A 26,107-nucleotide genomic window follows, 5' to 3' on the forward strand; every position below is an offset into this window, starting at 1 on the left:
TGCCTGCCTGAGCGTTTGCAGGGCCTGGGCTCCCCCCCCCCTGCCCTCAGAGCCATGGTGGGGAAGGGTGTAGGGGAAGGGGGTGTTGGAAGCGCTCTGGGTAAATGAGCTGACAGAATCCTGGGCATGTTCTGGGTAGGGTCCTAGCCCACCTTTGCCTTTTCCGGGGCATTCAGGCCCCAAAAGGGTAGAGGCCCCCTTAGGCTCACCTGTCTGCGAAACACCGTGTTCTGCCCTCCTAAGCCACGGCTCGCTCGGGGTTGCACGGCAGAGGCGGTTTATGCCAGGCAGGTGTCCAGGGTTGCCGCCGTCGGGGAGCAGGCGGGCGGCGAGCACAGCTTATGCCCACGTCTGGTCCCACTCTGGGGTCACTGTAGAACGAAGCATTTTGAGATTTTTTTTTTTTCAGGCAAAGAGAGGCTCCCTGGGTTCCAGGTAAGTAGTCTTGTTTCCATGGCAATCGGGGAACTTCCGTCTCCTGTTAGCCAATCAAGAGCCACCTGGTTCCGCGTCTGGTCTCCGCCTCTGGGGCGCGGCGCTCCCTGGGAAATGGAGTCCCGTGCGGTGATTTCTTTGTCGGCCTGTCGTTGGGTGAACTATAAAGACCAGAAGCCTTCGCGCTTGCTTGCCGGCGAGGCTAACTAGGCAGCCGCGGAGTCAGGCGGAAGCTGGTAGGGCCCGGATGTTGGAGGCGGTCGCTAGAGGCAGCGAGGGCTGTGATTGGACGGTTTGCTGTTTGCTTTGTGCGGTGTCGCGTTCTCTGGAGGTGGAGTCCCGGCGGGGCCTCGGGAGGGGGCGTGCCGGCCGCAGGTCTGTGGGGCGGGACGAGCAGGTCGGTGGAGAGGCGGACCGGGGAGAGCGCCCGCCCGCCCGCGGCGCCGTGGTGCGGCCTGGCGGGTCCGGCGGCGGCCCGGGAGCGCGGGGCATCCAGGGCCGCGCGAGGGGCCCGGGGATGGTTCGGGCGGTGGAGCGGGCCGCGGCGGAGAGCCCCCAGCAGCGGGCGACAGGCGCGCGCACGACTGTGGGTAACAGCCGGTCTAGTGGGAGGTGGGTGGGGAGGCACGGGGTGAGGGATGGAGGCCACCCAGAGGGAGTGCTGGCCGCGGGCACTCGCTGCCTCCAGAGGCCCGGCCAGGAGCCAGGGACCTAGGGTCTTTAGGGGCTGTCCATCTCGCGTCTCAGTCCAGGGCAGAACCTCTCTGTGCAGTACCTCCTGGTTGGTCTAGAACAGCAGCTCTAGAGTCACCTCAGCGAGCTCTCCGCTCCCACCCCTCCTCCACCGTTCTCACAGGCAGCCAGAGGGGTGCTGAGCCCCTGCTCAGGTCTTGTTCCTTCAGTGCTCAGGATCCTTCCATGGCTCCCTGTCATGTAGTGTAGAACCAGTCTTTTCCTTGCCCAATCTGCTCTCATCACCCCCCTGCTCCGGACACAGGGGCCACAGGGCCTTTGCACTTTGCTCCAAACACTCATCTGGACGACTGCCCACCACCTGCATTTCTTTACCTCCTTTATGTTTTCACCAGATGACCCATCCATGAGCAGTTCCCTCGCCACTGTTGTGAAATAGCTGTATGCATTTTTCCTTAACATTTCCCTTGTCTTAGTAGATTTTATCTTTTTTTATTTGGGTTGGTCGTGGGGCTTGAACTCAGGGCCTGGGTACTGTCTCTGAGCTCTTTTGCTCAAGGCTCGTGCTCTGTCACTTTGAGCCACAGGTCTACTTCCAATTTTCTGGTGGTGGTTCATTAAAGATCCGAGTCTCATGGACTTTCCTTCCTGGTTTGACTTTCCCGGTTATGCTCCTCAGATCTCAGCCTCTTGAGTAGCTAGAATGACAGGTGTGAGTCCCAGGTTCTTGGCTCAAAATTTGTCTTGTATGTTGCCTTCTTCCCTCGGCCTTCAGCTGTGTGAATGAATGCAGAGACTTCTGTCTACTTTATGCTTTGACCTCTCCTGCTCCCAGAGCAGTGCTTGGCTCAGAGTGGGGCTTACTATCAGATGGACCATTTCAAAGTGTCAGTGGAGATACTAGAATCCTAGGGACTCCATCCCCTTCCTCCACAACTAACAGGGGCTACCTTGAACTTTGAGGGCGTAAGACAATTGGGAGTATTCCATCTTGCTTCTGCCTTGTGCTCAGCCATGCAAACGCAGCCATCATTTCCTTACCCTGAAGGAATGCAGCCTTGTAGGAGAGGGCTTCTGGTGGTCAGAAATTCCAGCAGTGAATGACAAAGGTGAACATCCACAGAACTCTAACGTGGATCATAGAGGCTTGAGGACACCAGGAAAGCATATACAGCTGGGATAGGGGACTCAGTGGTAGAGCCCTTAGCTACCATTACATCAAGGTTCTGAGTTCCATTCCCACCACTGTCCCTAAAAAGATTGTGTGAGGGCTAGAACCCAGGGGCTGAGGCAGAACAAGAAATGATCATACGGGTTCTGTAAAGCTTTGGGTGTTTATTGTATGTGAGGGGAGGCATTGTAGGAGCATTTTTAAGCAGTGAAAGGGATCATGGCTAGTTGTATGTTTTAAAAGATTCCCCTGGCCAGCCAGGAATCAGTGGCTCATGCCCGTAATCTTTGCTACTCAGTGGCTGAGATCCAAAGGCTGGTGATTCCAGACTAGCCTGGGCAAAGGAATCTTCCCTCATCCCAGGGAGAGAAGCTGGACGTGGTGGTGAGCTGCTGACATCCTAGCTATGATGGGATACAGAGTAGACCAAAGGGAGACTCTGGCTCCAGATATCCCATGCTCAAAAGGGCTGGAAGCTTGGCTCCAGTGGTAGAGCACCTTCTCAGCAAGTGCCAGGCCCTGAGTTCAAACCCAAGCCCCATAATAAAACAAGAATCATCAGATTCCTCTGATCTCTCAAGTGAGGAATTGACTAAAGGGGACTAAATGTTGAACTAGAAAGGCCTCCGGCCCTGCTGTTAATTTGAGGTGGCCCTAGCTGTGGTTAAAGGCAGCTGTATTCCCTGTTGATTCTCTGATTGAGGAGGGGCTCTCCTTGAACCTTGACTGGGACTATGATTTGTTTCAAAGACATAAGCAGCCAAACATTGGGGTGCCCCTTAAGAGGACTCACTCTTGGCACCTTGACTTCTTTAGAGACGTGCAGGCAGTGTTCTAGGTGATGAGCCTGCTGGGTGTGTGATGCCATCTTGGTCATCCGAACAAATGTGTGGTCTCCATGCTCAGTCTCTGGTGAGTGCTGCCCGCCCGCATGTGGGGTGGTCTTGATGCCAGGCATTGTCCCCAGCCTTTGTGAGAGCAGGGAATCAGTTGTCTGGAGAGGTGCTGGGCCACGGAGCTATTGCCTGCCTCAGCCCCTCTTCCATCCAGTACTCTTCCAGTCAGTTGCTGGCTGCGGGCAGATGCAAGCCAGGTTCGTCCTGTGTGCCTCCAGCTCTTTCCTCCACTCCATTCTCAAAGGAGCCCCTATTTCCTTCCTTCCTTCCTTTTTTTTTTTTCCTGTGCCTGAGTGCTGTCCCAGAGCTGCTTTGGCTCAAGGCTAGCACTCTCCTTCTTGGAGGCACAGCGTCACTTCCAGCTCTCTCATGGTTATTTGGAGTTTCCTGCCCTGCTTAACCTTGAGCCTCCATCTTCACATCTCAACCTCCTGAGTTGCTAGGATTACAGGCATGAGCCATCAAGCACCAGCCTTTTTTTTTCCCCCCAGTCCTGGGACTTGAACTCAGGGCCTGGGCACTGTCTTGAGCCCCAGTGCCACTTCTGGCTTTTTCTGTGTATATGGTACTGAGGAATTGAACCCAGGGCTTCATGCATGTTAGTCAGGCACTGTACCACTAGGCCACGCTCCTGCTCTCCCACTCTCACCCAGGTTATTCCTCCCCCTTCCCCCACTGGCCACTTGGCCACCTCCCTGGTTCTCTGTCCCCTTTCTCCCAGTTTTCCAAATACAGACACATCTGTGCAGTGTGCTGCTGTCCCCCTGCCGGGTCTCTGGCACGCTTTCATAACCTGATCCTCTAGGCGCTTCTCCTAGTCTGAAAGTAATCCTTCCCTGCCCCACAACGGGCAGGTGGCTTGGCAGGCCCGTCTCCAGAGGTAGGACATGTAATCTGCTGGTGGCTTTCTGCCATGGTTGTGGCCTCTTCCTTATTTGGGTGGGTCTCTGGCTCGCCATCCACTCCAGCCAAAGCACATGGTATGCACACAGGGTCCCAGAGAACATGAGCTGGGGTCCTCCAGCATCAATGGCAGGAATCAGGTCTGGCTGGATCCAGGTTCACAGCCAGGCCTTTAACCATAAATGAATCCCAGGCTCATAGCTGAGCATTTCCTTTGAAGGCAATAGAAAACCACAGAGGTCTTTTTCTTTTAAGCACTCCCTCCCCCTCCATCTTGTTAAACTGCACTCTGGTCATTAGACCGGGCCTGGGACTCTGCATTTTTAACCAGCTATCGCGTGATATTGATGCTTACTGTCAGTGATATTGGGGGGAGGGGTGGGTTGAGCTGTTCAGTCTGACAGCCACATGCTACCGGTGACTGTGGAGCACTCAAAATGTGGCTGGTGAGACGTGAGATGTATTTTCAGTGTGCAACATCCACCGAATTTGGAAAGACTTGGTACAAAAACAAATTTTTATATGTTGATATGGTAATATTTTGGATATCTTGGGTAAAATAAAATATATTATTAAAATTGAATTCATGTGTTTGGGTGTGATTTTTTTCTAAATTATAAAGATTTTCTACAGATGGATTACAGTTACATCAAAGTGTTTTTATTTCCTTTTCTATGACTACTAACATAGGAAAAATGACATTTGCAGGTCAGGCTTGGTGGTCCACACCTGGAATCCTGGTTACTCTAGAGTCAGACTGCAGGAAAGTAGAGGTTGAAGGCTAGTCTCTGGATAAAAGCAAGATAAGCCAGTGGCTCACACCTGTAATCCTAGCTACTCTGGAGGCTGAGATCTGAAGATCAAGGTTCAAAGCCAGCCCAGGCACAAAAGGACCTGAAACTCTTATCTCCATCTAACTTCCAGAAAACTAGGAAGTGGGGCTTGGCTCAAGGGTAGAGTGGTAATCTTAAGCTGAAGAGTTCAGGGACAGCACCCAGGCCGAGCTCAAGCCCTATTACCCCCCCCCCCCAACACACACACACAAAAGCTCAGGCAGGCCAGGAGTATAGGAGCTTGAACTAGTGATAGAGTGCTTGCCTAGCATGCACAAAGCTCTGGATTTGATTCCTTGGTAGCACATACACAGGAAAGGCCAGAAGTGCTGCTGTGGCTCAAGTGGTAGAGCTCTAACCTTGAGAAAGCTTAGGAACAGTTCCTAGGTCTGAAGTTCAAGCCCCAGGACTGGACCAAAACAAATAAAACCCAAAAACCAGCAGCAGGGCCTGGGCAGCTGAAATCTGTGCATCCCTGTGGGGGGCAAAGAAAGGGGCAGGTCCCTGATCCACTGCCTGTTGAGTCGACCCTGAGGGGCTTGTGGCAGTCCTATTAATTGCTGAAACATCATGTAGGCACATCTGCCATACGACCCCTTGGGTGTAATTAATACAAAAATTAGGAAAATGGAACTAGGGGTGTGGCTTAGCGGCAGACTGCTTGCCTAGCATGCAGGACGCTCTGTTCCATTCCTCAGTACTCCACATACAGAAAAAGCTGGAAGTGGAGCTATGGCTCAAGTGGTAGAGAGCGAGCCATGCGCAAAAGAAGCTCAGTGCCCAGGACCTAAGTTCAAGCTCTAGGACTGGTCCCCTCGCCCTGAAAATGATGAGAACAGATTCTGAGCTGGGTACTGGTGGCTCACGCCTGTCATCCTAGCTACTCGGGAGCCTGAAATTTGAGGATCGAGGTTCAAAGCCAGCCCAGGCAGGAAAGTCCATGAGACTCATCTGCAATGAACCACCAGAAAACGGGAAGTGGTGCTGTGGTCGACATGGGAGAGCACTAGCTTTGAACGGAAGAGCTCGGGGACAGCGCCTGAGTTCAAGCTCTGGGACTGGCAAAACAAAAACAATAGGGCCAAAAGCATGGCCTAGTGGTAGAGTGCTTGCCTAGCATGCACAAAGCCCTGGATTTAATTTCTTGGTGCCATATACACAGAAAACTGGAAGTGATGTTGTACCCCAAGTGGTAGAGCGCTAGCCTTGACAAAGTTCAAGGACAATGCCCAGGCCCTCAGTTCAAGCCCCAGGACAGGCAAAAAAAAAAAAAAAAAAAAAGGTTCTGGCCAGGCAATGGCTCACACTTGTAATCCTAGCTACTCAGGAGGCTGAGATCTGAGGATCAAGGTTCAAAGCCATCATGGGCACTAAAGACTGTGAGACTCTTATCTCCATTTAACCACCAGAAAACTGGAAGTGGTGCTGAGGTTCAACCAAAAAAAAAAAAGGTGAATTAGACCCAGGCACAAATGACACAAAGTAGTTATCCTAGCTACTCAGGAGAATAAGATCCCAAGCATCCTAGTTCATAGAAAGCCTAAACAGGAAAAGTCGGCGAGGCCTTTATCCCCGATTAACCACCAGTCTCCTTCAGAGATTGAGAGATTGGACATGAAGAAGAGCGTGCCTTTCTAGAATCTTCCTGGTCTAGACAATGCCATCTGAACCAGGAACACCATTGTGAGTGCCCAGAGTCAGAGCTGATAGTTCCTGGTCTCTAGATTTCTTCCTGGGCTTCGCCCAGTCACCTCAGGTGCTCTGCGATGGCTCTTTCCACTGACTCAGGCCCGTCTCCTCTTCCTCCCCGGGGCTGGTAACCCGAGCCCTGCGCCTGCTTTCCCCTGGGAACAGCGCAGCCTCCACCTGTTCAAGGCCCTGATTGACGGTCACTTCGCCACAACCATTCCTTTTTAGGTGGCCTTCAGATCCCTGTCCAGCTTTCTTATATAAGTGGATCATTGTCTGGGAAGCAGCAAGTGACCCATTATTCCTGGAATATCAACTCCCCTCCTCCCTATAATGCTGGCACCAGTAGCTCACGCCTGCAATCCTAGCTACCCGGGAGGCTGAGATCTGAGGATCCCAGTTCTATGCCAGACTACCCAGGAAAGGCTGTGAAACTCTATCTCCGATAAACCACCAGAAAGCCAGAAGTGCTGTGGCTCAAAGTGGTAGAGTTCTAGACTTGAGCAAAAGAAGCTCATGGACAGGGCTCAGACCCCATCACCACCACCACCACCAGTAGCAAGAAGGTTTTAATTAAGGGGTCAAAGCCAGAGGACAGGTGGCTCACACCTGCTCCCCTAATTACTCAGGAGGTCGATGGTGGTTGGAAGCCAGCCGGAACAGAAGAGTCTATGCGACTTCATCTCCAGTCAACCAGCCAAATGGCTAGCCGAGGCATGGCTAAATAGTAACTGTTCCGTGCAGACTATCTTATTTCTCCCTCTAACTTTAACTTCTTTGGCATAAAATTTATCTGTCTATCTCTATCTCTATCTATCTATCCCTGTGCACCACTGTGAGGAGAAGGGCTGGCCAAGGCAGGAGAGGGCAGGCTGGCTACCACCACCCATATTACCACCTTTTATGGTGTATGAAAATGGCGCCCTCTGGCGGTCAGAGCTTGGTAATAGCCTAGGAATTAGCTGCTGCCAGAAAGAATCCTTTCTTTCCCAGACTTGGGACTGCAAAGGGCCTTGAACCAGCATACTTGCACCAGGGAGGAAATATCTTTGGAAGCTGGAGCTTGTCTCCTTCCTTAGAAGGATCCAGAACAAGCCCAGCAGCAATAGCTCACAACCATAATCCTAGGTACTCCTGTCTTCAAACTGTAATCTTCACATCTCAGATCCCTGAGGAGCTAGGAGAGACGTGTGAGCCTCAATGCCCAGCTTGAGGCTTTGCCACACCCAGCTTTATTGGATGTCCTGAATGAATGCAAATTACCAGGGTCAGTGGCTCTCACCTGTAATCCTCTTCCTCCAGAGGATCTCCGTTTAAAACCACCTCAGGTAGGAAAGTGGATGAAACTTGTCTCTGATAAACTACCCCCCCACCCCACACACGTGTGAAGCTGTGGCTCAAGTAGCAAAGCACTAGGCTCAGAGACAACACCCAGGCATTGAGTTCAAGCCTCCAGATCAGCACAAAAACAAACACAAAAAACAAAGCAGGGAGTGCCATGACTGATGCCTGTAATCCTAGCAACTCAGGAAACTGAGATCTGAGGATCTCGGTTCAAAGCCAGCCCAGGCACTAATGACCGAGAGACTCTTATCTCCAATTAACCACTAGAAAACTGGAAGCTCAAGGGTAGGGTGGTAGCCTTGAGTTGAAGAGCTCAGGGACAACGTCCAGGTTGAGTTGAAGCCCCATGACCCATAAATAAAGAAATCAATTAAATAAAGTGTGTACAGGGCTGGAGCTTGGGGCTATCTGGCGTTAGGTCGCAGCCATGTGGCCTGAGATACTTGTCCATGCTAGAGCGCTCTTCGTCTCCAGCACACTGTGGATGACAAGCTCTTCTATGCTGTAGGGAAGGAGCACTGTCAAGGGTCCCTCCAAAGCGGAGTCAGCAAGAGGCTGAGTCCAGGGGCGGCAGACGCTGTGGGGGCTGCTCTGGGCCTGCGTGGACTCTGCTTCTGGAAGGCAGCTGGGGCATGAGGGCCACAGTCCTGGTGCTCTGTCCCTGGTTGTTGTCCTGGTGAGGACAGGAAGCAGCCCGGGACACAGGCTGCTTCCTGGCTTGCTGCTGTGTCTTCATCTTGGACAGCTGGTTCTTTTGATATTTATTTTTTTTTTTTGCCAGTCTTGGGGCTTGGGCTTGGGCCTGAGCACTCTTCGTGGGCTTGCTCAAGGCTGGAGCTCTACCACTTGAGCCACAGCACCACTTCTAGCTTTTCTATGTATGTGACACTGAGGAATCCAACGTGGGTCTTCATGCATGCTAGGCATGCCCGGGGAAGGGGAGAAAGGGGGTGCAAGTGGGTAAGGAGGATCAGGGCACCAGAGAGCTCTCTTCCCCTAGCAGGGCCAGGAAGGGGCTGTGTAGAGTTCTCTTGTGAGCACACGTGGAGTGCCTCCATCAAACACAATTGTGGGGGGGAGTCCAGAGATCCCCCATGAATGTGGACAGCCCCACCTGCTCGTGACAAGAGTCAAGAGTGGGGGAGGAAGTGACAACCAGAGACATGGAAGAAGACTCACCTTCACCACAGACTCATGCAGCTGCCAGCCTCTGGACCTCATCCCAGCTAGGGCTCGGATTCGAACCGAGGATCTCCCTCAATGTGGTCACCTGGTTCTTCTTGAATGCCTTGTGTTTCTGACAAGTGGCTGGGCCACTAGGCCAAACTCCCAGTCCAGAGGGCATTAGCTTTACATGGATGTGAAAGATCCCACCCTCACTCGTGGGGCCACAGCAAAGAGGAACAGACTCCCTCAGGAAGATTCACGGGCACAAGCCGGGCTGGCAACCTCCAAAAGCTTGTCTCCATCACCAGAGGCCAGGGCAGCCAGGAAGCCTGGAGCTGACGCTGTGAAGTCTGCACCCTCCAGGCCTATGGCTGGCCACCAGCCCCCTGCATGAGTGCCACTCAGCCCTCACACCTCCACCCAAGCCACCAGACTGCATCCACCCATAAGCCTCTGGGCCAGGCCATGGGACGGCCTCCTGGCCCAGAATTCCACACTGGAGCTCAGACTCCAGCACGAGATCAAAAGGATTATACCAGTAATCCCTGCTACCTGGGAGGCAGAGGCCAGGAGGATGCTGGATCAAGGCCAGTGATGCTGAAAAGTTAAGAATCCATCCCAGTCGAGGAGGATTAGATTAACACACAAGCACAGTCAAGAGCTAGTGGCACCCGCCCATAATCCTACCTACTCAGGAGGCTGAGATCTGAGGATTGAGGTGCCAAGTCTGGCCAGGCAAGGAAGTCATGAGACTCTTTTATCTCCAGCAAATCAGCAAAAAGCCACAAGCAGAGCTGTGCTCCAGTGGTAGAGGGCTAGCCTTAGGTGACACAAGCAAAAGGCCCTGAGTTCAAACCCCAGTACCAGCAATTCCAGAGAGTGAAAGAAAACCCCAAGTTCAGTTCTGCCTCTCTACACTGCCGTTTCCTCCCAGATGATCATATCTGGGCCACAATATGTGCCTTCAATATTCAGCTTCCCCCCTCTTTTTTTTTTTTTTTTGCCAGTCCTGGAGCTTGAACTCAAGGCCTAGGCACTGTCCTTGAACAATTTTTGTTCAAAGCTAGTGCTCTATCACTTGAGCCACAGCACCACTTCCAGGCTTTTCTATGTATGTGTTACTGGGGAATCGAACCCAGGACTTTATGCAAGCAAAGCTAGCACTCTATCACTAGGCTACACTCCCAGCTCATGCCTTTTTTCTTTTTTTCCAATCCTGGGCTTGAGCTCAGGGCCTGAGCACTGTCCTTGGGCTTTCTCAAGGCTAGAGCTCTACCCCTTGAGCCTCAGCACCATTTCTGGCTTTTTTCTATGTATGTGGTACTGAGGAATTGAACCCGGGTCTTCGTGCATGCTAGGCAAGCACTTTAACCACTAGGCAAAACTCCCAGCCTTCTTTTTTTTTCTTCTTTTTCTTTTTCTTTTTCTTCTTCTTCTCCTCCTCCTCCTCCTCTTCTTCTTCTTCTTCCTCCTCCTCCTCCTCCTCCTCCTCTTCTTCTTCTTCTTCATCTTCATCTTCATCTTCCTCTTTTTGTTCCCAGTCCTTGGGCTTGTACTCATGTATTCAAAGCCTGGGCACTGTCTTTGAGCTTTCTCAAGGCTAGCACTCTACTACTCGAGCCACAGTACCATGTCTGGTTTCTTGGTGATTAATTGGTGACTAGAGTCTCACCAACTTTAGTGCCAGGACTGGCTTGGAACCAGGATCCTCAGATCTCAGCCTCCTGAGTAGCTAGGATGACATGTGTGAGCCACTGGGCCTGGTTTATTAATTTTTTAAAGGTAGAAGTGGTGCAGTGGCTCAATGTGGATTCTAAATTACTTTGAAATTGGGGGTGACAGGCATTCAAGGCAAGAATAGAAGAGGCAGACATTGATGCAGTGTGTGGGGGGCCGGGTAAGCTTATCTGGATCTTTCAGAAAGGGAAGGAGGTAAACGTGGGTACTTAGATTGGTGAGCAGAGGGCTGGGGGCCTGTGGCTGCCTAGCCTGGGGTCCGGGCTAGGCGGGTCTTGCTGTGCAGGTTGCCTGAGATACTTGTCCATGCAGGAACGGTCTTCATTCCCAGACACCCCATAGAGGGTGGCAAGCGCCTTTATGCTGTAGGGAAGGAGCTCTGTCAAGGACACCTCCAAATCGTCGACAGGTGGACAGGCCGGGGGGACACTGGGTCCAGGGGCGGCAGACTTTGCAGACTGTGGGGACTTCTTTGGGCCTGGGTGGACCCTTCTACTGGAAGGCAGCTGGGGGTGGAGGGCAGCGGCACTGGGGACCTGCCCCCCATTGTTATCCTGGTGAGGGGAGCCTTCTGGGGTCACAGGCTGCTGCTCACTGGCTTGCTGCTGTTTCCTTCTCTTGGTCAGCTGGTTCTTAAACCAAGACTGGAGAGGGGGAGAGAGGGGGTACAGATGCATAAAGAGGATCAGGGCACTAGACAGCTCTCATCCCCTAGCAGGGCCTGGAAGGGGCTGTGGAGGTTCTCATGTGAGCACACGTGGAGTTCCTCCATCAAACACAATTGTGTGTGGGGGGGAGTCCAGAGGTCCCCACGAGTGTGGACAGCCCCACCTGCTCATGACAAGAGTCAAGAGTGGGGGAGGCCCTGGGTTTGAGGTGACAGCTAGAGACACGGAAGAGGACTGACTCACCTTCACCACAGACGCAGGCAGCTCCACCTCTGAGGCCAGCATCTGGACCTCATTCGTGGTGGGGTGCTGGTTCAATTCGAACATCTCCCTCAACTTGATCAGCTGGTTCTCTGTGAACTTGGTGCGTTTCCGGCGAGTGTGTGGGGTCGGGTCTGCAGAGGGGACACACAAGACCCATTTGTGACAAGCCTCGACCTCTGGGGTCTGCTTGCCTGAGCCTGCTCTGAGCATCATTAGCAGGTGAGACAGAGGGCCTGGGCCCTCATTCCTGTGCACCCTTCCTCTGTGCACCGCAGAAGAACACCCCCTAACCCCAGACACCACAGGAGTCTAGCTGGGTTCCATTTTTGGTGCCCTGAGGCATCTTCCCTTTGGGGATGTTTGGTGCTGACCTTGGCTTGAACTCTCAAAGCTCCTGAGCGTTCATGCTCTGGCACTCTACCACTTGAGCCTCAGCTCTCCTTCTGGCTCTTTGGATGGAAACGATGGAAGCGAAATAAGAGTCTTACAGAGTTCCCTGTCCAGGCTGCTTGTGAATCACGAATCTCAGACCTCAGCCTCCTGAGTAGCTAGAATGACAGCCATGAGCCTCTGGCACTTGTCAGTCTCTCTGAAGACTCAGTGTCTCCCCATCATAAAATGCTTGCAGGTGGGTCACTGGGCATTAGTTTTTTGTTGTACTGCCAGTCATGGGCCTTAAACTCAGGGCCAAAGCACCATCCTTGAGCTTCCTCCAGGCTAGCGCTCTACCACTTGAACCACAGCACCACTTCTGGCTTTTTCTATGCATGTGGTACTGAGGAATCGAACCCGGTCTTCGTGTATGCTAGGCAAGCACTCTACCACTAGGCCAAACTCCCGGTCCAGAGGGCATTAGCTTTACATGGATGTGAAAGATCCCACCCTCACTCGTGGGGCCACAGCAAAGAGGAACAGACTCCCTCAGGAAGATTCACGGGCACAAGCCGGGCTGGCAACCTCCAAAAGCTTGTCTCCATCACCAGAGGCCAGGGCAGCCAGGAAGCCTGGAGCTGACGCTGTGAAGTCTGCACCCTCCAGGCCTATGGCTGGCCACCAGCCCCCTGCATGAGTGCCACTCAGCCCTCACACCTCCACCCAAGCCACCAGACTGCATCCACCCATAAGCCTCTGGGCCAGGCCATGGGACGGCCTCCTGGCCCAGAATTCCACACTGGAGCTCAGACTCCAGCACGAGATCAAAAGGATTACACCTGAAATCCCTGCTACCTGGGAGGCAGAGGCCAGGAGGATGCTGGGTCAAGGCCAGTGATGCTGAAAAGTTAAGAATCCATCCCAGTCGAGGAGGATTAGATTAACACACAAGCACAGTCAAGAGCTAGTGGCCCCCACCCATAATCCTACCTACTCAGGAGGCTGAGATCTGAGGACTGAGGTGCCAAGTCTGGCCAGGCAAGGAAGTCATGAGACTCTTTTATCTCCAGCAAATCAGCAAAAAGCCACAAGCAGAGCTGTGCTCCAGTGGTAGAGGGCTAGCCTTAGGTGACACAGCAAAAGGCCCTGAGTTCAAACCCCAGTACCAGCAATTCCAGCGAGTGAAAGAAAACCCCAAGTTCAGTTCTGCTTCTCTACACTGCCGTTTCCTCCCAGATGATCATATCTGGGCCACAATATGTGCCTTCAATATTCAATTTTTTTTTTGCAGCGGAAAGGGGACCGTTCCTGGGGCTTGAACTCAGCCCTGGACCCTATCCTTGGGCTTTCTCAAGGCTAGCACTCTACTAATTGAGCCACAGCACCACCTCCAGCTTTTTCTGTGTATGTGGTACTGGGGAATCAAACACTGAGCTTTGTGCAATTCTGCAAGTAAACTACCAGGCCCACTTCTGGCTTTTTCTATGTATGTGGTACTGAGGAATCAAACCTGGGTCTTCATGCATGCTAGGCAAGCACTCTACCACTAGGCCAAACTCCTGGTCTGGGATTCTGGGATACAATTAGAAGAAGAAAAAAAAGAACAGACAGGGGCCAGGAGTTTGGCCTAGTGGTAGAGTGCTTACCTACCATGCACAAAGACCCAGGTTCGATTCCTTGGTACCACATACATAGAAAAAGCCTGGAAGTGGTGTTGAGGCTCAAGTGGTAGAGCTCTAGCCTTGAGAAAGTCCAAGGACAGGGCTTAGGCCCTGAGCTCAAGTCCAGGAGCCCATCCTAGTTCTTGAACTTAGGGTCTGAGTGCTTTTTCTAAACTTCTTTGTGCTCAAGGCTAGTACTCTATCACTTGAGCCACAGGGCCACTTCCAGATTTTTCTCTGTATGGGGTACTAAGAAATCATAGTCAGGGCTTCATGCCTGCTAGGCAAGCACTCTACCACTAAGCCACTTTCCCAGCCTCCTCCACCAATATTCTTTTTCTTTTTTCTTTTTTTGCTAGTCCTGGGCTTGAGTTCAGGGTCTGAGCACTGTCCTTGGGCTTTCTCAAGGCTAGAGCTCTACCACTTGAGCCTCAGCACCATTTCCACCTTTTTCTATGTATGTGGTACCGAGGAATCGAACCCGGGTCTTCATGCATGCTAGGCAAACACTCTACCACTAGGCCAAACTCCCGGCCCCATCCATCAATATTCTTGATGAATGTACTCTCCCAAACTTCTCAATAAACACTAAAGTTGGGTCCAATCTCCAAAATCAGAAGTTGATTTTACTCTGAGAATACAAGGACGATTCCGCAAGTAATCAATGTGTAAAAGTATCCACTAGACTGCCACACAGAAGCCACACCTGTCCCCTGAGCTTCTCTTCATCTCCCAGCCCCGGCCTCCCCCATTTTTCCCCATCCCCAACCCCATATCCCCACACAAGGCCAAGCTATCCATAGCCAGTTTACCTTCCGTGGAGGCCTTAGCAGTGCTTGCTGTAGCCATCTTGGTGCTTTCTTCTTCTTGAGCTCTGGAGTTCAACCCCATATCCCCACACAAGGCCAAGCTATCCATAGCTGCCAGTTTATCTTCCATGGAGGCCTTAGCAGTACTTGCCGTAGCCAACTTGGTGCGTTCTTCTTCTTGAGCTCTGGAGTTCAAATGGCCCAAGGAGCCTGTGAATTCTGCATTTAAGTCAACCTTGTAGTCCCTCCCCTAATCTCATGATCACCCTGCATGAATTCACGGCCTGGAGCAGCCACTCCTTGCTTCAGTGTTGGGCATAAAAGAAGATGCAATCGAAGGCCAATTTCTCAAAAAAATCCAAAACCCCCAAAATATCATATTAAAACTAAAGCAACAGGGACAGCGATTGTGGCTGAATGGTCGAGTGCTTGACTAGAATGCATAAAGCTTTGGGTTTCATTCTTCAGTACCACATGCACAGAAAAATCTGGAGGTGATGCTGTGGCTCAAGTGACAGAGCACTAACCTCGAGAAAGGCCAGTGCCCACGCCCTGAGTTCAAGCCCCAGAAAAAAAACAAAACAAAACATAATCTTGGCCAGGCACTGGTGACAGGCTCCGCTGAGATTTGAGGATCATTTTTCTAATCAACCCTGGGAGGACAGTCGGAGATTTTTCTTTTCTTTTCTTTTCTTTTTTTTTTTTTTTTTTTTTTTTACCAGTACTTGAATTCAGGGCCTGGGTCCTGTTCCTGAACCTCTGTGCTCAAGTGCTCAAAGCTAGTGCTCGAGCACTTGAGCCACAGCCTAGAGGTGGAGTGCTCTCTCCGCATGCATGAAGCCCTGGGTTCCATTCCCCGGTACCATATACTCAGAAAAAGCCGGAAGTGGTGCTGTGGCTCAAGTAGCAGAGTGGAAAAAAAAAGTCTCATTTTCTGCTCGGGCTTATGTTCAACCATGGTCCTCAGATCTCAGCTCCTCAGTAGCTGGGAACAGGCGTGCGCCATCACTGATAGCTTATGTGACACTCTTCTTGATTTATGCTAGCCACACACACAGAGCCACTTCTGGCTTTTGTTGGTACTAAGGAATCGAACTCAGGGTGTCATGTACGGTAGGCAAGCACTCTACCATTAATCCACAGTAAAACCCTCATCTTCAATGAACCACCAGGAAATGAATTGTGAAGCTGTGCCTAAAAGTGTAAGAGAGCTAGCCCAGGCCCTAGGTTCAAAGCCCCGCCACAAACAAACAAAAAGCAAGCAGAGGATTCATTCAGAAACTGGAGTGGCAGTGCCGGGAGTTTGGCCTAGCATGCATGAAGACCCAGGATCGATTCCTTGGTACCACATACATAGAAAAAGCCAGAAGTGGTGCTGGGGTTCAAGTGGTAGAGCTCTAGCCTTGAGAAATACCCAAGGACAGTGCTCAAGCCCTGAGCTCAAGCACTGGGACTTGCAAAAAATGAGAGAGAGAAAGAGAGAGAGAGATTGAGGTGACAGGCTCTCAAGCCAGGCGCAGAAGATGTAAACAATGATGAGGAGGCACGTGGGGGGTGGGGGATGAGGTTTATTTGGATCTTGCAGGAAAGGAAGGTGGAGATGGATGTGAGTGGAGAGCGCAGCGTGGCCTGGGCTGGGGCATGAAGCCCTCCAGCTCGGGCTAGGGGCCGTGGGGGTTCCCTGAGAAGAAACTTTCCAGGCTGGAGGAGTCTTGGTCCTCAGACACGCCATAGACGAGGCGAAGTTCTTCTGTGCTGTAGGGAAGGGGTGCTTTCCAGGACCCCTCCTAAGCTTCCATGGGCAGAGAGGCCAGCGGGAAACCGAGTCCAGGGGTGGGAGGTAGTGCAGACGTGGGGGGCTGTACTGGGCCTGGGTAATGAAGTCTGTATCTAAGGAAACCTGCTGGTCCCTACTACGCACTCTCCAGGTCCCTCCCTATCATCCTCCCAATCTTACCTCAATTCATTTGTGCCTGGGACAAGCCTGTGCCTGGGCTTCAGTGTAGGACATAAACGAAGATGGCCCTTGAAGGCTAATTCCTCACACGTGAAAGTCATGGTTAAAGGAAAACAATCTCAAAGTGCACACAGAAGGAGCTGAGGACAGAAGCTGCAGGGACGGGGGTGGGGGGGCAGATCTAGGGCAGGATGGAGCAGCAGGGAGAGGCTGGTAGGATCTGGCCACTGGTCACCATTGTCCTTTGGAGTGGGCCAGCCATGGTTGCCAGGGACCAACACCAATCAGAGGCAACCTATAGCTCAATTACAGAGTTTTGCTTCTAGGGGCTGGGAGTGTGGCCTAGTGGCAGAGTGCTTACCTAGCATGCACCAAGATGCACCTGGGTTCGATTCCTCGGTACCACATACATAGAAAAAGCTGGAAATGGTGCTGTGGCTCAAGTGGTAGAGCTCTAGCCTTGAGAAAGTCCAAGGCCCTGCATTCAAGGCCCAGGACTGGCAAAATGAATAAATAGATGAGTTTGGGTTCAAGGTCATAGGAATAAAGTATGTCCTCATCCTGTGCTGGAGGTTCATACCCTGAATCCTAGATGTGTGGGAGGGTGAGACCTGAGTTTCAGAATTCAAGGCCAGTCTAGTCAGGAAAAGCCTTGAGACTTTTTTTTTTAATTTTGGTCAGTTGGGAGACTTGATCTCTGGGCTTGGGTGTTGTCCCTGAGCTCTTCAGCTCAAGGCTAGTGCTCTACCCCTTGAGCCACAGTGCCAGTTCCAGTTTTCAGATGATTAATTGGAGATAAGAGTCTCTTGGACTTTAGTGCCTGATCTGGCTTTGAACTAAGATCCTCAGATCTCAGCCTCCTGACTAGCTAGGATTACAGGCGTGAGTTACCAGCTCTAGCCCTTGAGGCTATTTCCTATGAATAACCAAAAAGCCAGAACAGGAGACGGGACTCAAATAATAGAACAATAGCTTGCTTGCTTTCTTGCTTGCCAGGCCTGGGGCTTGAACTCAGGGCCTAGGCACAATTCTTGGTCACTTTTTGCTCAAGGCTAGTGCTCTGCCACTTGAGCCACAGTACCACTTCTGGCTTTTTTCTGTGCATGTGGTACCAAAGAATTGAACCCCGGTCTTGGTGCATGCTAGGTGAATACTCTACCACTACACCAATCTCCTGGCCCTTTTTTTTTGTCAGTTGTGGGGCTTGAACTCTGAGCCTCGGTGCTGTCCCTGAGCTCTTCAGCTCAAGGCTAGTGCTCTACCACGTTGAGCCATTGCACCACTTCTGGTTTTGGAGATAAGTGTCTCATGGACTTTTGTGCAGAGGCTGGTTTGGAACCGTGATCCTCAAATCTCAACCTCCTCAGTTGCTAGGATTTTAGGCCTGAGCCACAGGAAACCCAGCTAGAGCACTAACCACAGCAAAACAGCTTAAGAATTGCGCCTGTGCCCTGAGTTCAACCAAGGTGGTGGGGGGAGATGAGTGAATAAAAAAGGGCTGAGGGGTGAATGTGGGCAGGACCAATAGCAGCGCAGGGTGGAAGGTGGGACTGGGATTAGGGCTGGTCCCAGAGGGTGGGGACCCATCAGCCTTTTGTATAAATACAGACTTCATAAGGAGCTTGGGACATTGGAAATCTAGAGCTCCAGAAGAATGCAGCTGACTGACACCGACTCTGCTAAGGCCTTGATGGGGGGTAAGCTGACGCCTGTGGGGAGCACGGGGCATGGGGAGAGGATAGAGAAGCTCAGAGAACTGAGGACAGGGGTGAGACTTTGAGGGGGCCCCTGGGTTGTGCCAGACATTGGGCAGAAATGGTTATCTGAGAAACCTTCCTTGAATTCCTGGAATAAAAATTGACAATGTAGAGCCGGGAGTGTGGCCTAGTGGTAGAGTGCCTGCCTAGCATGCACAAAGCCCTGGGTTTGATTCCTTGGTACCAGAAGTACAGGAAAAGCCAAAAGTAGTGCTATGGCTCAAGTAGCAGAGTACAAGCCTTAAGCAAAAGGTGTCTAAAAATAGTGCCTAGGCCCTGAGTTCAAGCCCCATGACCGGCAAAGAAAAAAAAAAGCCAACAATGTATGTGCTGGATTCAACTTCATAGCACTTTCTTGAAAAATGTTAATGGAGTACAGTCATCAAGGAAATTAGTGTGAAGATGAGGCATGTTATGTGTTTTTATTTCAGAGCCAATATTTGCGTTTGAACTCAGAACCTGAGCAGAGTATCTTTGCTGCTCAAGGCAAGTGCTTTACTCCTTGAGCCACAGCTCCGCTTCCAGACTCTTTTATTCACTTTTATTTATTTATTTATTTTCTTGCCAGTCCTGGGCTTGGGCTCAGGGCTTGAGCACTGTCCTTGGACTTTCTCAAGGCTAGAGCTCTACCACTTGAGCCCCAGCACCACTTCTGGCTTTTTCCTTGGTACGTGGTACCAAGGAATCAAACCCGGGTCTTCGTGCATGCTAGGCAAGCACTCTACCTTTAGGGCAAACTCCCGGCCTCTTTTTTATTTTTGATGGTTTATTAGCAAGGTCTCATGGACTTTCCTGCCTTGGCTGGCTGGGAAACTGATCCTTTTAGGTCTCAGCTGCCTGATCAGCTAGGACTAGAAGCCTGAGCCCTGTGCACTCGGCTGGATCTGTTTGTGTTTTTATTTTTCTCCAGTCATTGATAGCAGAAATGCTTTTGCAGTGTTTTCCTCCTTGTTGGTCTTGAGCCACAGTTCATCCCTGGTCTCTGCTCCCCAAAGACAGGAGAGTATGGCTGTGCAGCCTTGAATGATCACTACCTTTCGGGGAAGAGGGCAGATGGTAAGGAGCAGGAGCAGGGTCTAGACTGCTGTCTTCTACCAGCTTCCGGTGCTCAGAGCAGGCTCAGGCAGCAGACCTCAGGTGATTTATCACCCATGTGTCTTGTGTGTCCCTTCTGCAGACCAGCTGCGAGCTGCTCGTCGGGAACGCACGAGGTTCACAGAGTACCAGCTGTCCAAGTTGAGGGACACCTTCAGGCATACCCAGCACCCCAAATGGGACCAGGTCTTGGAGGTGGCCTCCGAGGTGCAACTGCCTGAGTCTGTGGTGAAGGTGAGTCCTCTTCCGTGTCTCTAGTTGTCACCTCAAACCCAGGCATTCCCCACTCTTGACTCTTGTCATGAGCAGGTGGGGCTGTCCACACTCGTGGGGACCTCTGGACTCCCCCCCCCACACAATTGTGTTTGATGGAGGAACTCCACGTGTGCTCACATGAGAACCTCCACAGCCCCTTCCAGGCCCTGCTAGGGGATGAGAGCTGTCTGGTGCCCTGATCCTCTTTATGCATCTGTACCCCCTCTTTCCCCCTCTCCAGTCTTGGTTTAAGAACCAGCTGACCAAGAGAAAGAAACGGCAGCAAGCCAGTAAGCAGCAGCCTGTGACCCCAGAAGGCTCCCCTCACCAGGATAACAATGGGGGGCAGGTCCCCAGTGCCGCTGCCCTCCACCCCCAGCTGCCTTCCAGTAGAAGGGTCCACCCAGGCCCAAAGAAGTCCCCACAGTCTGCAAAGTCTGCCACCCCTGGACCCAGTGTCCCCCCGGCCTGTCTACCTGTCGAGGAGTTGGAGGTGTCCTTGACAGAGCTCCTTTCCTACAGCATAGAAGAGCTTGCCACACTCTACAGGGTGTCTGGGAATGAAGACCGTTCCTGCATGGACAAGTATCTCAGGAAACCTGCACAGCAAGACTCGCCCAGCCCATGTCCTAGGCCGGACAGTGTCATGCCCCAGCCCTGAGCTCGCTGCTCTCTCCAGTCACATTTATCACCTTCCTTTTCCCAAAAGATCCACATAAACTTTACCCCTGCTACCCCCCCATCTGCCTCTTCTGTTCTTGGCTGGAGTGCCTGTCACCCTAATTTCAGTATGTAATACAATTTGGTCCCTGATGTTGCTAATAAAAATTTTTGCCATCCCCATCCTTGCTCAGAATCCAATGCTCTTTCAGCACCTCACCACACCGAACAAGATTGGTTCTGATCTTCATGGTTAGGGAGAAATCCCAGCATCTGCCTCTCCTTAGAGAGGGTTAGGGTTCTGGGGCCTGAGCTCAGGATCTGGGCACTCTCCCTGAGCTTAGTGCTCAAGCATTTGGTCTACAGCTCCTTTTTCTGGTTAGTGGAGATAAGTCTTAGAGACATTCCTTCCTGGGTTGATCTTGAACTGGGATCCTCAGCACTCATCCCTCCTGACTAGCTAGGATTTTACAGGTATGAGCCACCTAATGCCTGGCCAGACTATCTTGGTTTATAATGAAGGTAGTTTTATAATCAGTGGGAGGGAAGAACACAGTCCTGGCTTTGAACCTTGAGGATGCCTATAGGAAAAAAAAAAAATCCGCTAAGATTTCACTAATAAACCTGGAAGTGGTAGCGATGTAAAACAAGAGCCCCCTCGGCCAGTCCACGTTCTGTGGCTTCAGATGCATGGCCGCTCCCGGCCGCTAGGTGGCTTCCCTAGCGACCGTAGCGTCCATAGCTACCGCGCGTGCGCAGAGCCCTCTCCGGCGCGGCTGGCTCCTCTGCGCCTGCGCGCGCGGCTGCGCCGGCGGCGTCTTCTCCGGTGCGCATTGCGCTCGTGTTCGCGCTCTCGCGTGGACGCGCGGCGTCGCTCCTGTCCGCGTTATTCCACGTTCTCTATAGTTTATTTTTTTAATTTTTTTTTTCTTGAGGAACCAATTTTAATTCCGGGCACCCGGTCATTGACCCTCGGCGCCATCGAAGATGTCCCAGCTGCCCGCCGACAGCAGCAGCCGCCGCGGCGTCCCCACGACGGGCGCAGCGGGCGCGGACAGCCGGGTCCCGCCGGCCGAGGTAGGCGGCGGGAGGCGCGCGCCGGCCGCGGCGCAGCCGGAGGGCAGCCGGGGAGGCCCGACGGCGGAGGCCCGGGGCGAGCCGGACGCGGCGGCCGGGGATGCAGCGGCGGCGGCGGCCAGGGGAGGCCGGATGGCGGAGGCTCGGGGAGGAGGCCCGGCGGCGGCCCGGGGAGGCCCGATGGCGGCGGCGGCGGCGGCGGCCAGGGACGCGCGGATGGCCGAGGTCGCCCGACTTTTGGGGGAACCGCTGGAGGAAGAAGCTCCCGAGAGCCGACCCCGGTCTCGGTCTGGCAACGCCGGGGCGCTGGCCGCGCTGCCCTACCTCCGCCTCCGGCACCCGCTCAGCGTGCTCGGCATCAACTACCAGCAGTTCCTTCGCCATTACCTGGAGAACTACCCGATCGCGCCCGGCCGGATCCAGGAGCTGGAAGAGCGCCGGCGGAGGTTTGTGGAAGCCTGCCGGGCCCGGGAGGCCGCGTTCGATGCCGAGTACCAGCGAAATCCCCAGAGGGTGGACTTCGACATCTTAACCTTTACCATAGCCCTGACCGCCTCCGAAGTGATCAATCCCCTGATCGAAGAACTTGGGTGCGATAAGTTCATCAATAGGGAGTAGCTCCCGGATGTCCCCACTCCCAGAAAACCTCTGCGTCCAAGGCAAATCCATCCTGCAGCTTGGTTTTGTTTTCGTTTTTGAAGTCTGGAATGAGTGCCCCAGCTGGAGAAAAAAATATATATCTATATTATATATATATATATAATATATAATATATATATATATCAGAAAAGAAATCAAGGGGCTGGGGGGAGCGAAGCCAAATGAGGGAACAGCTTACCTAGCATGCTCTAGGGCCACCCCCCCCCCTCCTCCCTGGGTTGTATTCCCAACCCTGCAAAATAATCATCCTATATAAACTTGAAAAGTTGAAACAAGTAATGTGGAAACCATTGGAACACTCCTGTGATTTTGTCTGTTGAGTTTGTAATTATCTATGAGTTTGTGATTGCTCTAGATCCCCACCCCCTCACCTTACCCTGGCATTAGAAAAATGATCCCCAATGTGACTTCATGAAAAAAATAAAGGTTTTGGTCCCTCAGTGTGAATTCGTGAAAAAAAAAATAATGTGGTTTTTTTTTTAATTGAGATTTGTATGAATAAAAATTGCTGATAATAGTCCATGAAGAAGAAAGAAATAACCAGACAGTCGATGATGAATTACACCTGTAATCCTAGCCACTCAAGAGCCTGAGAGCTGAGGATCTTGGTTCAAAGCCAGTCCAGGCAGGAAAGTCTGTGCAACTTTTATCTACACGAAACTACTCAGAAAAGGCTGGAAGTGGTGGTATGGCTCAAGTGGTAGAGCACTAGCCTTGAGCAAAAGTAGCTTAGGGACAGGGCCTAGGCCAATAGTTCAAGGTCCAGGATCAGAAGGAAAAAAAATGATTGTTTTTAGGACTGTAGAGCAGTAGAAAGCATTTGACCATGTCTGTCTGTGTTCTCTTGTGTCACATCAAGTTTGTCCTGTAAGACTGATTTTGTGCTTCAAGGCATATCAGATGACAAAGTAAAATGCTGTGCATATTACATGAGAGATTTCCAAACTTCACAATTACTTTTTTCTGTGTTTTTGTTTTGTGCGAGTACTGGGTCTTGAACTCAGGCCTAGGAGCTTTAGCTTTTTTGCTCAATGCTCCCCCGCTACTATAACCACAACTCTCTAGCTTTTTGGTGATTAATAGGAGATAAGAGTCTCATGGACTTTTGTGCCTGGGCTCTGACTTTGAACCACGATTCTCAGATCTCAACCTCCTGAGTAGCTAGGATTACAGGAGTGAGCCACCACACCCGGCTTACAATTTGCAGTCTTTTATAATTTTCTTTCAAAGAAAGCTTGGGCAGAAAAGTCTGTGAGACTCATCTCCAGCAAGCTACCAAAAAAGCTGCAAGTGGAACTGTGGTTCAAGCGATAGAGTGCTAGCCTAGAGAAAAAGAAGTGCAGGGTCCGGCCTGGAGTTTGGCCTAGTAATGGAGTGCTGACCTAGCATGCATGAAGATCTGGGTTTGATTCCTCAGTATCACATATATAGACAAGCTGGAAGTGGTGCCATGGGTAGTGGCAGAGTTAGCCTTGAGGAAAAAGCCCAAGGACAGTGGTCAGGCCCTGAGTTCAAGCCTCAGGACTGGCAAAAAAAAAAAAAAAAAAAAAAGTTCAGGGTCAGCATCTAGGCCCTGAATTCAAGCTTCAAGCTTTAGGATTCATTTATTCACAAGACCTTGTCTGCTGGACCCCATACTTGACAGAACCTCTCAACCATAGTTCCTATTGCTTGTCTCACTATGTATATACAAGCAAATCCAAATTTCTTCATCGAAGTTGACAAGTTATTTTTATTGGTCATATGTGTTGCTTTTCATTAAGAAATCACTTGAGCTGGGCGCTGGTGGCTCATGCCTGTCATCCTAGCTACTCTGGAAGTGGAAATCTCAGGATCACTGTTCAAAGTCAGCCTGGGCACAAAAAGTCCATGAGACTCTTATCTCCGATTAATCACCAGAAAAATGGAAGTGGTACTGTGGGTCAAGTGGTAGAGCACTAGCCTTAAGCTAAAGAGCTCAGGGACGATGCCCAAGTCTAGAGTTCAAGCCCCACAAACGACAGAAAAGAAAAATAAATCTTAAACCAACCTCCTGTGACCCACGCCTATGATTCTCACTACTCAGGAGGCTAAGATCGAACAACCACTGTTCAAAGCCAGTCCAGGCAGGCAAGTCCATGAGACCTTTATATCCAATGAACCACCAGAAAACCAGAAGTGGAGCTGTGGCTCAAAATGGTAGGGTACTAGCCTTGAGCAAAAGAGCTCAGGGAGGGCCGGGAGTTTGGCCTAGTGGTTAAAGTGCTTGCCTAGCATGCATGAAGACCTGGGTTCAATTCCTTGGTACCACATATATAGAAAAAAAAGCCGGAAGTGGTGCTGAGGCTCAAGTGGTAGAGCTCTAGCCTTGAGAAAGTCCAAGGGACAGTGCTCAGGACCCTGAGCTCAAGCCCAGGACTGGCAAAAAAAAAATCAATTCCTTGGTATTCGGGTCCAGTGTCTTTACTATGATATGTCTAGATGAGTTTCTTCTAGGATCTTGCCTGTTTGGAGTCCTGAAACCTTCAATAATGTATTTTCCCTTTTGAGGTTGGGGAAGTTCTCTGCTATGATTTTGGTGAGTAAGGGTTGCATTCCTTTGTCCTAAATTCTGCGCCCTCATCAATCCCTACTATATGAAGATTAGACTTCTTTGCTGCATCTGCCAGGTCCTGGAGTTTTCTCTGGTGGATCTGACTGATTTTTCCAAGGTGGCGATTCTCTGTTCCAGCTTTTGTGTTTTATCTTCCATTCAACCGATACACACACATAAAAATAAAAAAGAAGGAATTTTGAAAACAAGTTTACAGAACACTCCGTCGGAATAGTGAACTCAGTTTTCTAGTGTAAAACCTGTCTTGTCTGCCTGGGTGTTCAAGTTGCAGACGTAATGGCATCCGCGGACGCTAGGGGACGCTCGAAGACCACGTCGGCCTGCACCGCAGCTCACGCACGCGCAGTGGCGTCCCTGCGGGCCGATCCTCCACGCATGCGCATCGTGTCCTCGAGGGCGCCGAGCCCCGCCCCCTACGCGTGCGCCTAGCCGAGGCCCGCCAGTCCCGGCGCCAAAGGCCACGCACCGATACCCGGCGGCGCGGACGATCATGTCCGAGCTGCGGGGACGGCGCGGCCTCCCGGCGATGAGCGCCGTGGACGGTGACGTCCGCGCGGCGGCGGACGCGGGAGCGAGCGGCCGGTGTCTGGCTCGGGAGATGCAGGCGATCCCGCTGGTCGAGGCGGCCCGGCCCCGGCGGGTCCCGGGCCTGGCGTAGGCGCCGCCGCTGCACGACCCGCCGGGGCTGCTGGCCATCGGCGAGCGCATGCTCCACCACTACCTGACCCACTCGCCCCGCATGCCCGGCCGCGTCATGCGAGGCATCGAGGAGCGGCGGCGGCTGTTCGTGGAGGGCTGCCGGGCCCGGGAGGCGGCCTTCGACGCGGAGCCCCCGGAGCTGCGCCCCGACGCCCTGGCCTTCGCCCTGGCGCTGGCGGCCCAGGACGCCCGCGGACCCCCGGGGGACCGAGCGCGCGCGGGGCGGGGCGCGGCCGCGGGAACGGGGCGGGGGTGCGGGTCCGAGGCCACGATCGGGGCTGGGGGGGCGCGGGGTGAGCAAAAGCGCAGGCCAGGGACGGCGCACCGGGGCCGGGGAGCAGACCCAAGGCAACCGCAAGACGCGCGGCCTGGTGGAGCTGGGGGGGTAAGGTGGGGTGGGTGTCGGGCGGGGGGGGGGGAGACAGGTCCCCCGGGGACCGTCCACCCACCTCCTCCAGGCCCCTCCCTCGGGACTGCCTGCCTTCCCACCTTCTGCATCCGCTACAAACTTGCCCAGCCTCGCGCAGAACGCCTGGAAACGGGACACCCCGGGGTCGCTGCGGATCGGCCGAAGGATCTCAGTGTCACCGATTCTGTGCGTCTGTCTGTCTGTCTGTGTTTTCTGAAGCGCGTTAGGAACCGTTCAGATAGAGAAGATCGTGTTTCCGTGTCTCTTCAGGGCCCTGTGGACTGCGTGGACTTGTCCACGTGA

At 52.4% G+C, this 26,107-nt stretch overlaps 3 protein-coding genes across 3 annotated transcripts; all 3 read left to right on the forward strand.

Moving 5' to 3' along the window:
- The first annotated feature begins 16,790 nt into the window (after nucleotides 1–16,790).
- On the forward strand, nucleotides 16,791–20,367 carry Leutx (leucine twenty homeobox). Its single transcript, XM_090322528.1, has 3 exons — nucleotides 16,791–16,812; nucleotides 19,534–19,685; nucleotides 19,948–20,367. The coding sequence occupies exons 1-3, from the start codon at nucleotides 16,791–16,793 to the stop codon at nucleotides 20,365–20,367; spliced, it is 594 nt and encodes a 197-aa protein (XP_090178654.1).
- An 818-nt stretch (nucleotides 20,368–21,185) lies between these two features.
- On the forward strand, nucleotides 21,186–22,183 carry LOC150043847 (EP300-interacting inhibitor of differentiation 2-like). Its single transcript, XM_090321915.1, has one exon. It carries the CDS (start codon nucleotides 21,354–21,356, stop codon nucleotides 22,059–22,061), a length of 708 nt encoding a protein of 235 aa, XP_090178041.1. The 5' UTR covers nucleotides 21,186–21,353; the 3' UTR covers nucleotides 22,062–22,183.
- A 2,952-nt stretch (nucleotides 22,184–25,135) lies between these two features.
- LOC150043848 (EP300-interacting inhibitor of differentiation 2B-like) lies at nucleotides 25,136–26,107 on the forward strand. Its single transcript, XM_090322529.1, is given in 2 exon segments — nucleotides 25,136–25,688; nucleotides 25,854–26,107. Coding segments are annotated over 2 exon segments (756 nt in total). The 5' UTR covers nucleotides 25,136–25,186.

Source organism: Megascapheus bottae, chromosome 31 (genome assembly GCF_031878675.1).
Source record: "Megascapheus bottae isolate mThoBot1 chromosome 31, mThoBot2.hap1, whole genome shotgun sequence".
NCBI lineage: Eukaryota > Metazoa > Chordata > Mammalia > Rodentia > Geomyidae > Megascapheus > Megascapheus bottae.

Bases quoted from the DNA above. Each gene is read 5' to 3' on its own strand.
- Leutx (XM_090322528.1), top strand. From the start codon at position 16,791: ATGGAGCAGCAGGGAGAGGCTG. The intron at 16,813-19,533 runs GTAGGATCTGGC...TCCCTTCTGCAG, and splicing joins GGAGCAGCAGGGAGAGGCTG to ACCAGCTGCGAGCTGCTCGT. The intron at 19,686-19,947 runs GTGAGTCCTCTT...CCCCCTCTCCAG, and splicing joins TGCCTGAGTCTGTGGTGAAG to TCTTGGTTTAAGAACCAGCT.
- LOC150043847 (XM_090321915.1), top strand. From the start codon at position 21,354: ATGTCCCAGCTGCCCGCCGACAGCAGCAGCCGCCGCGGCGTCCCCACG.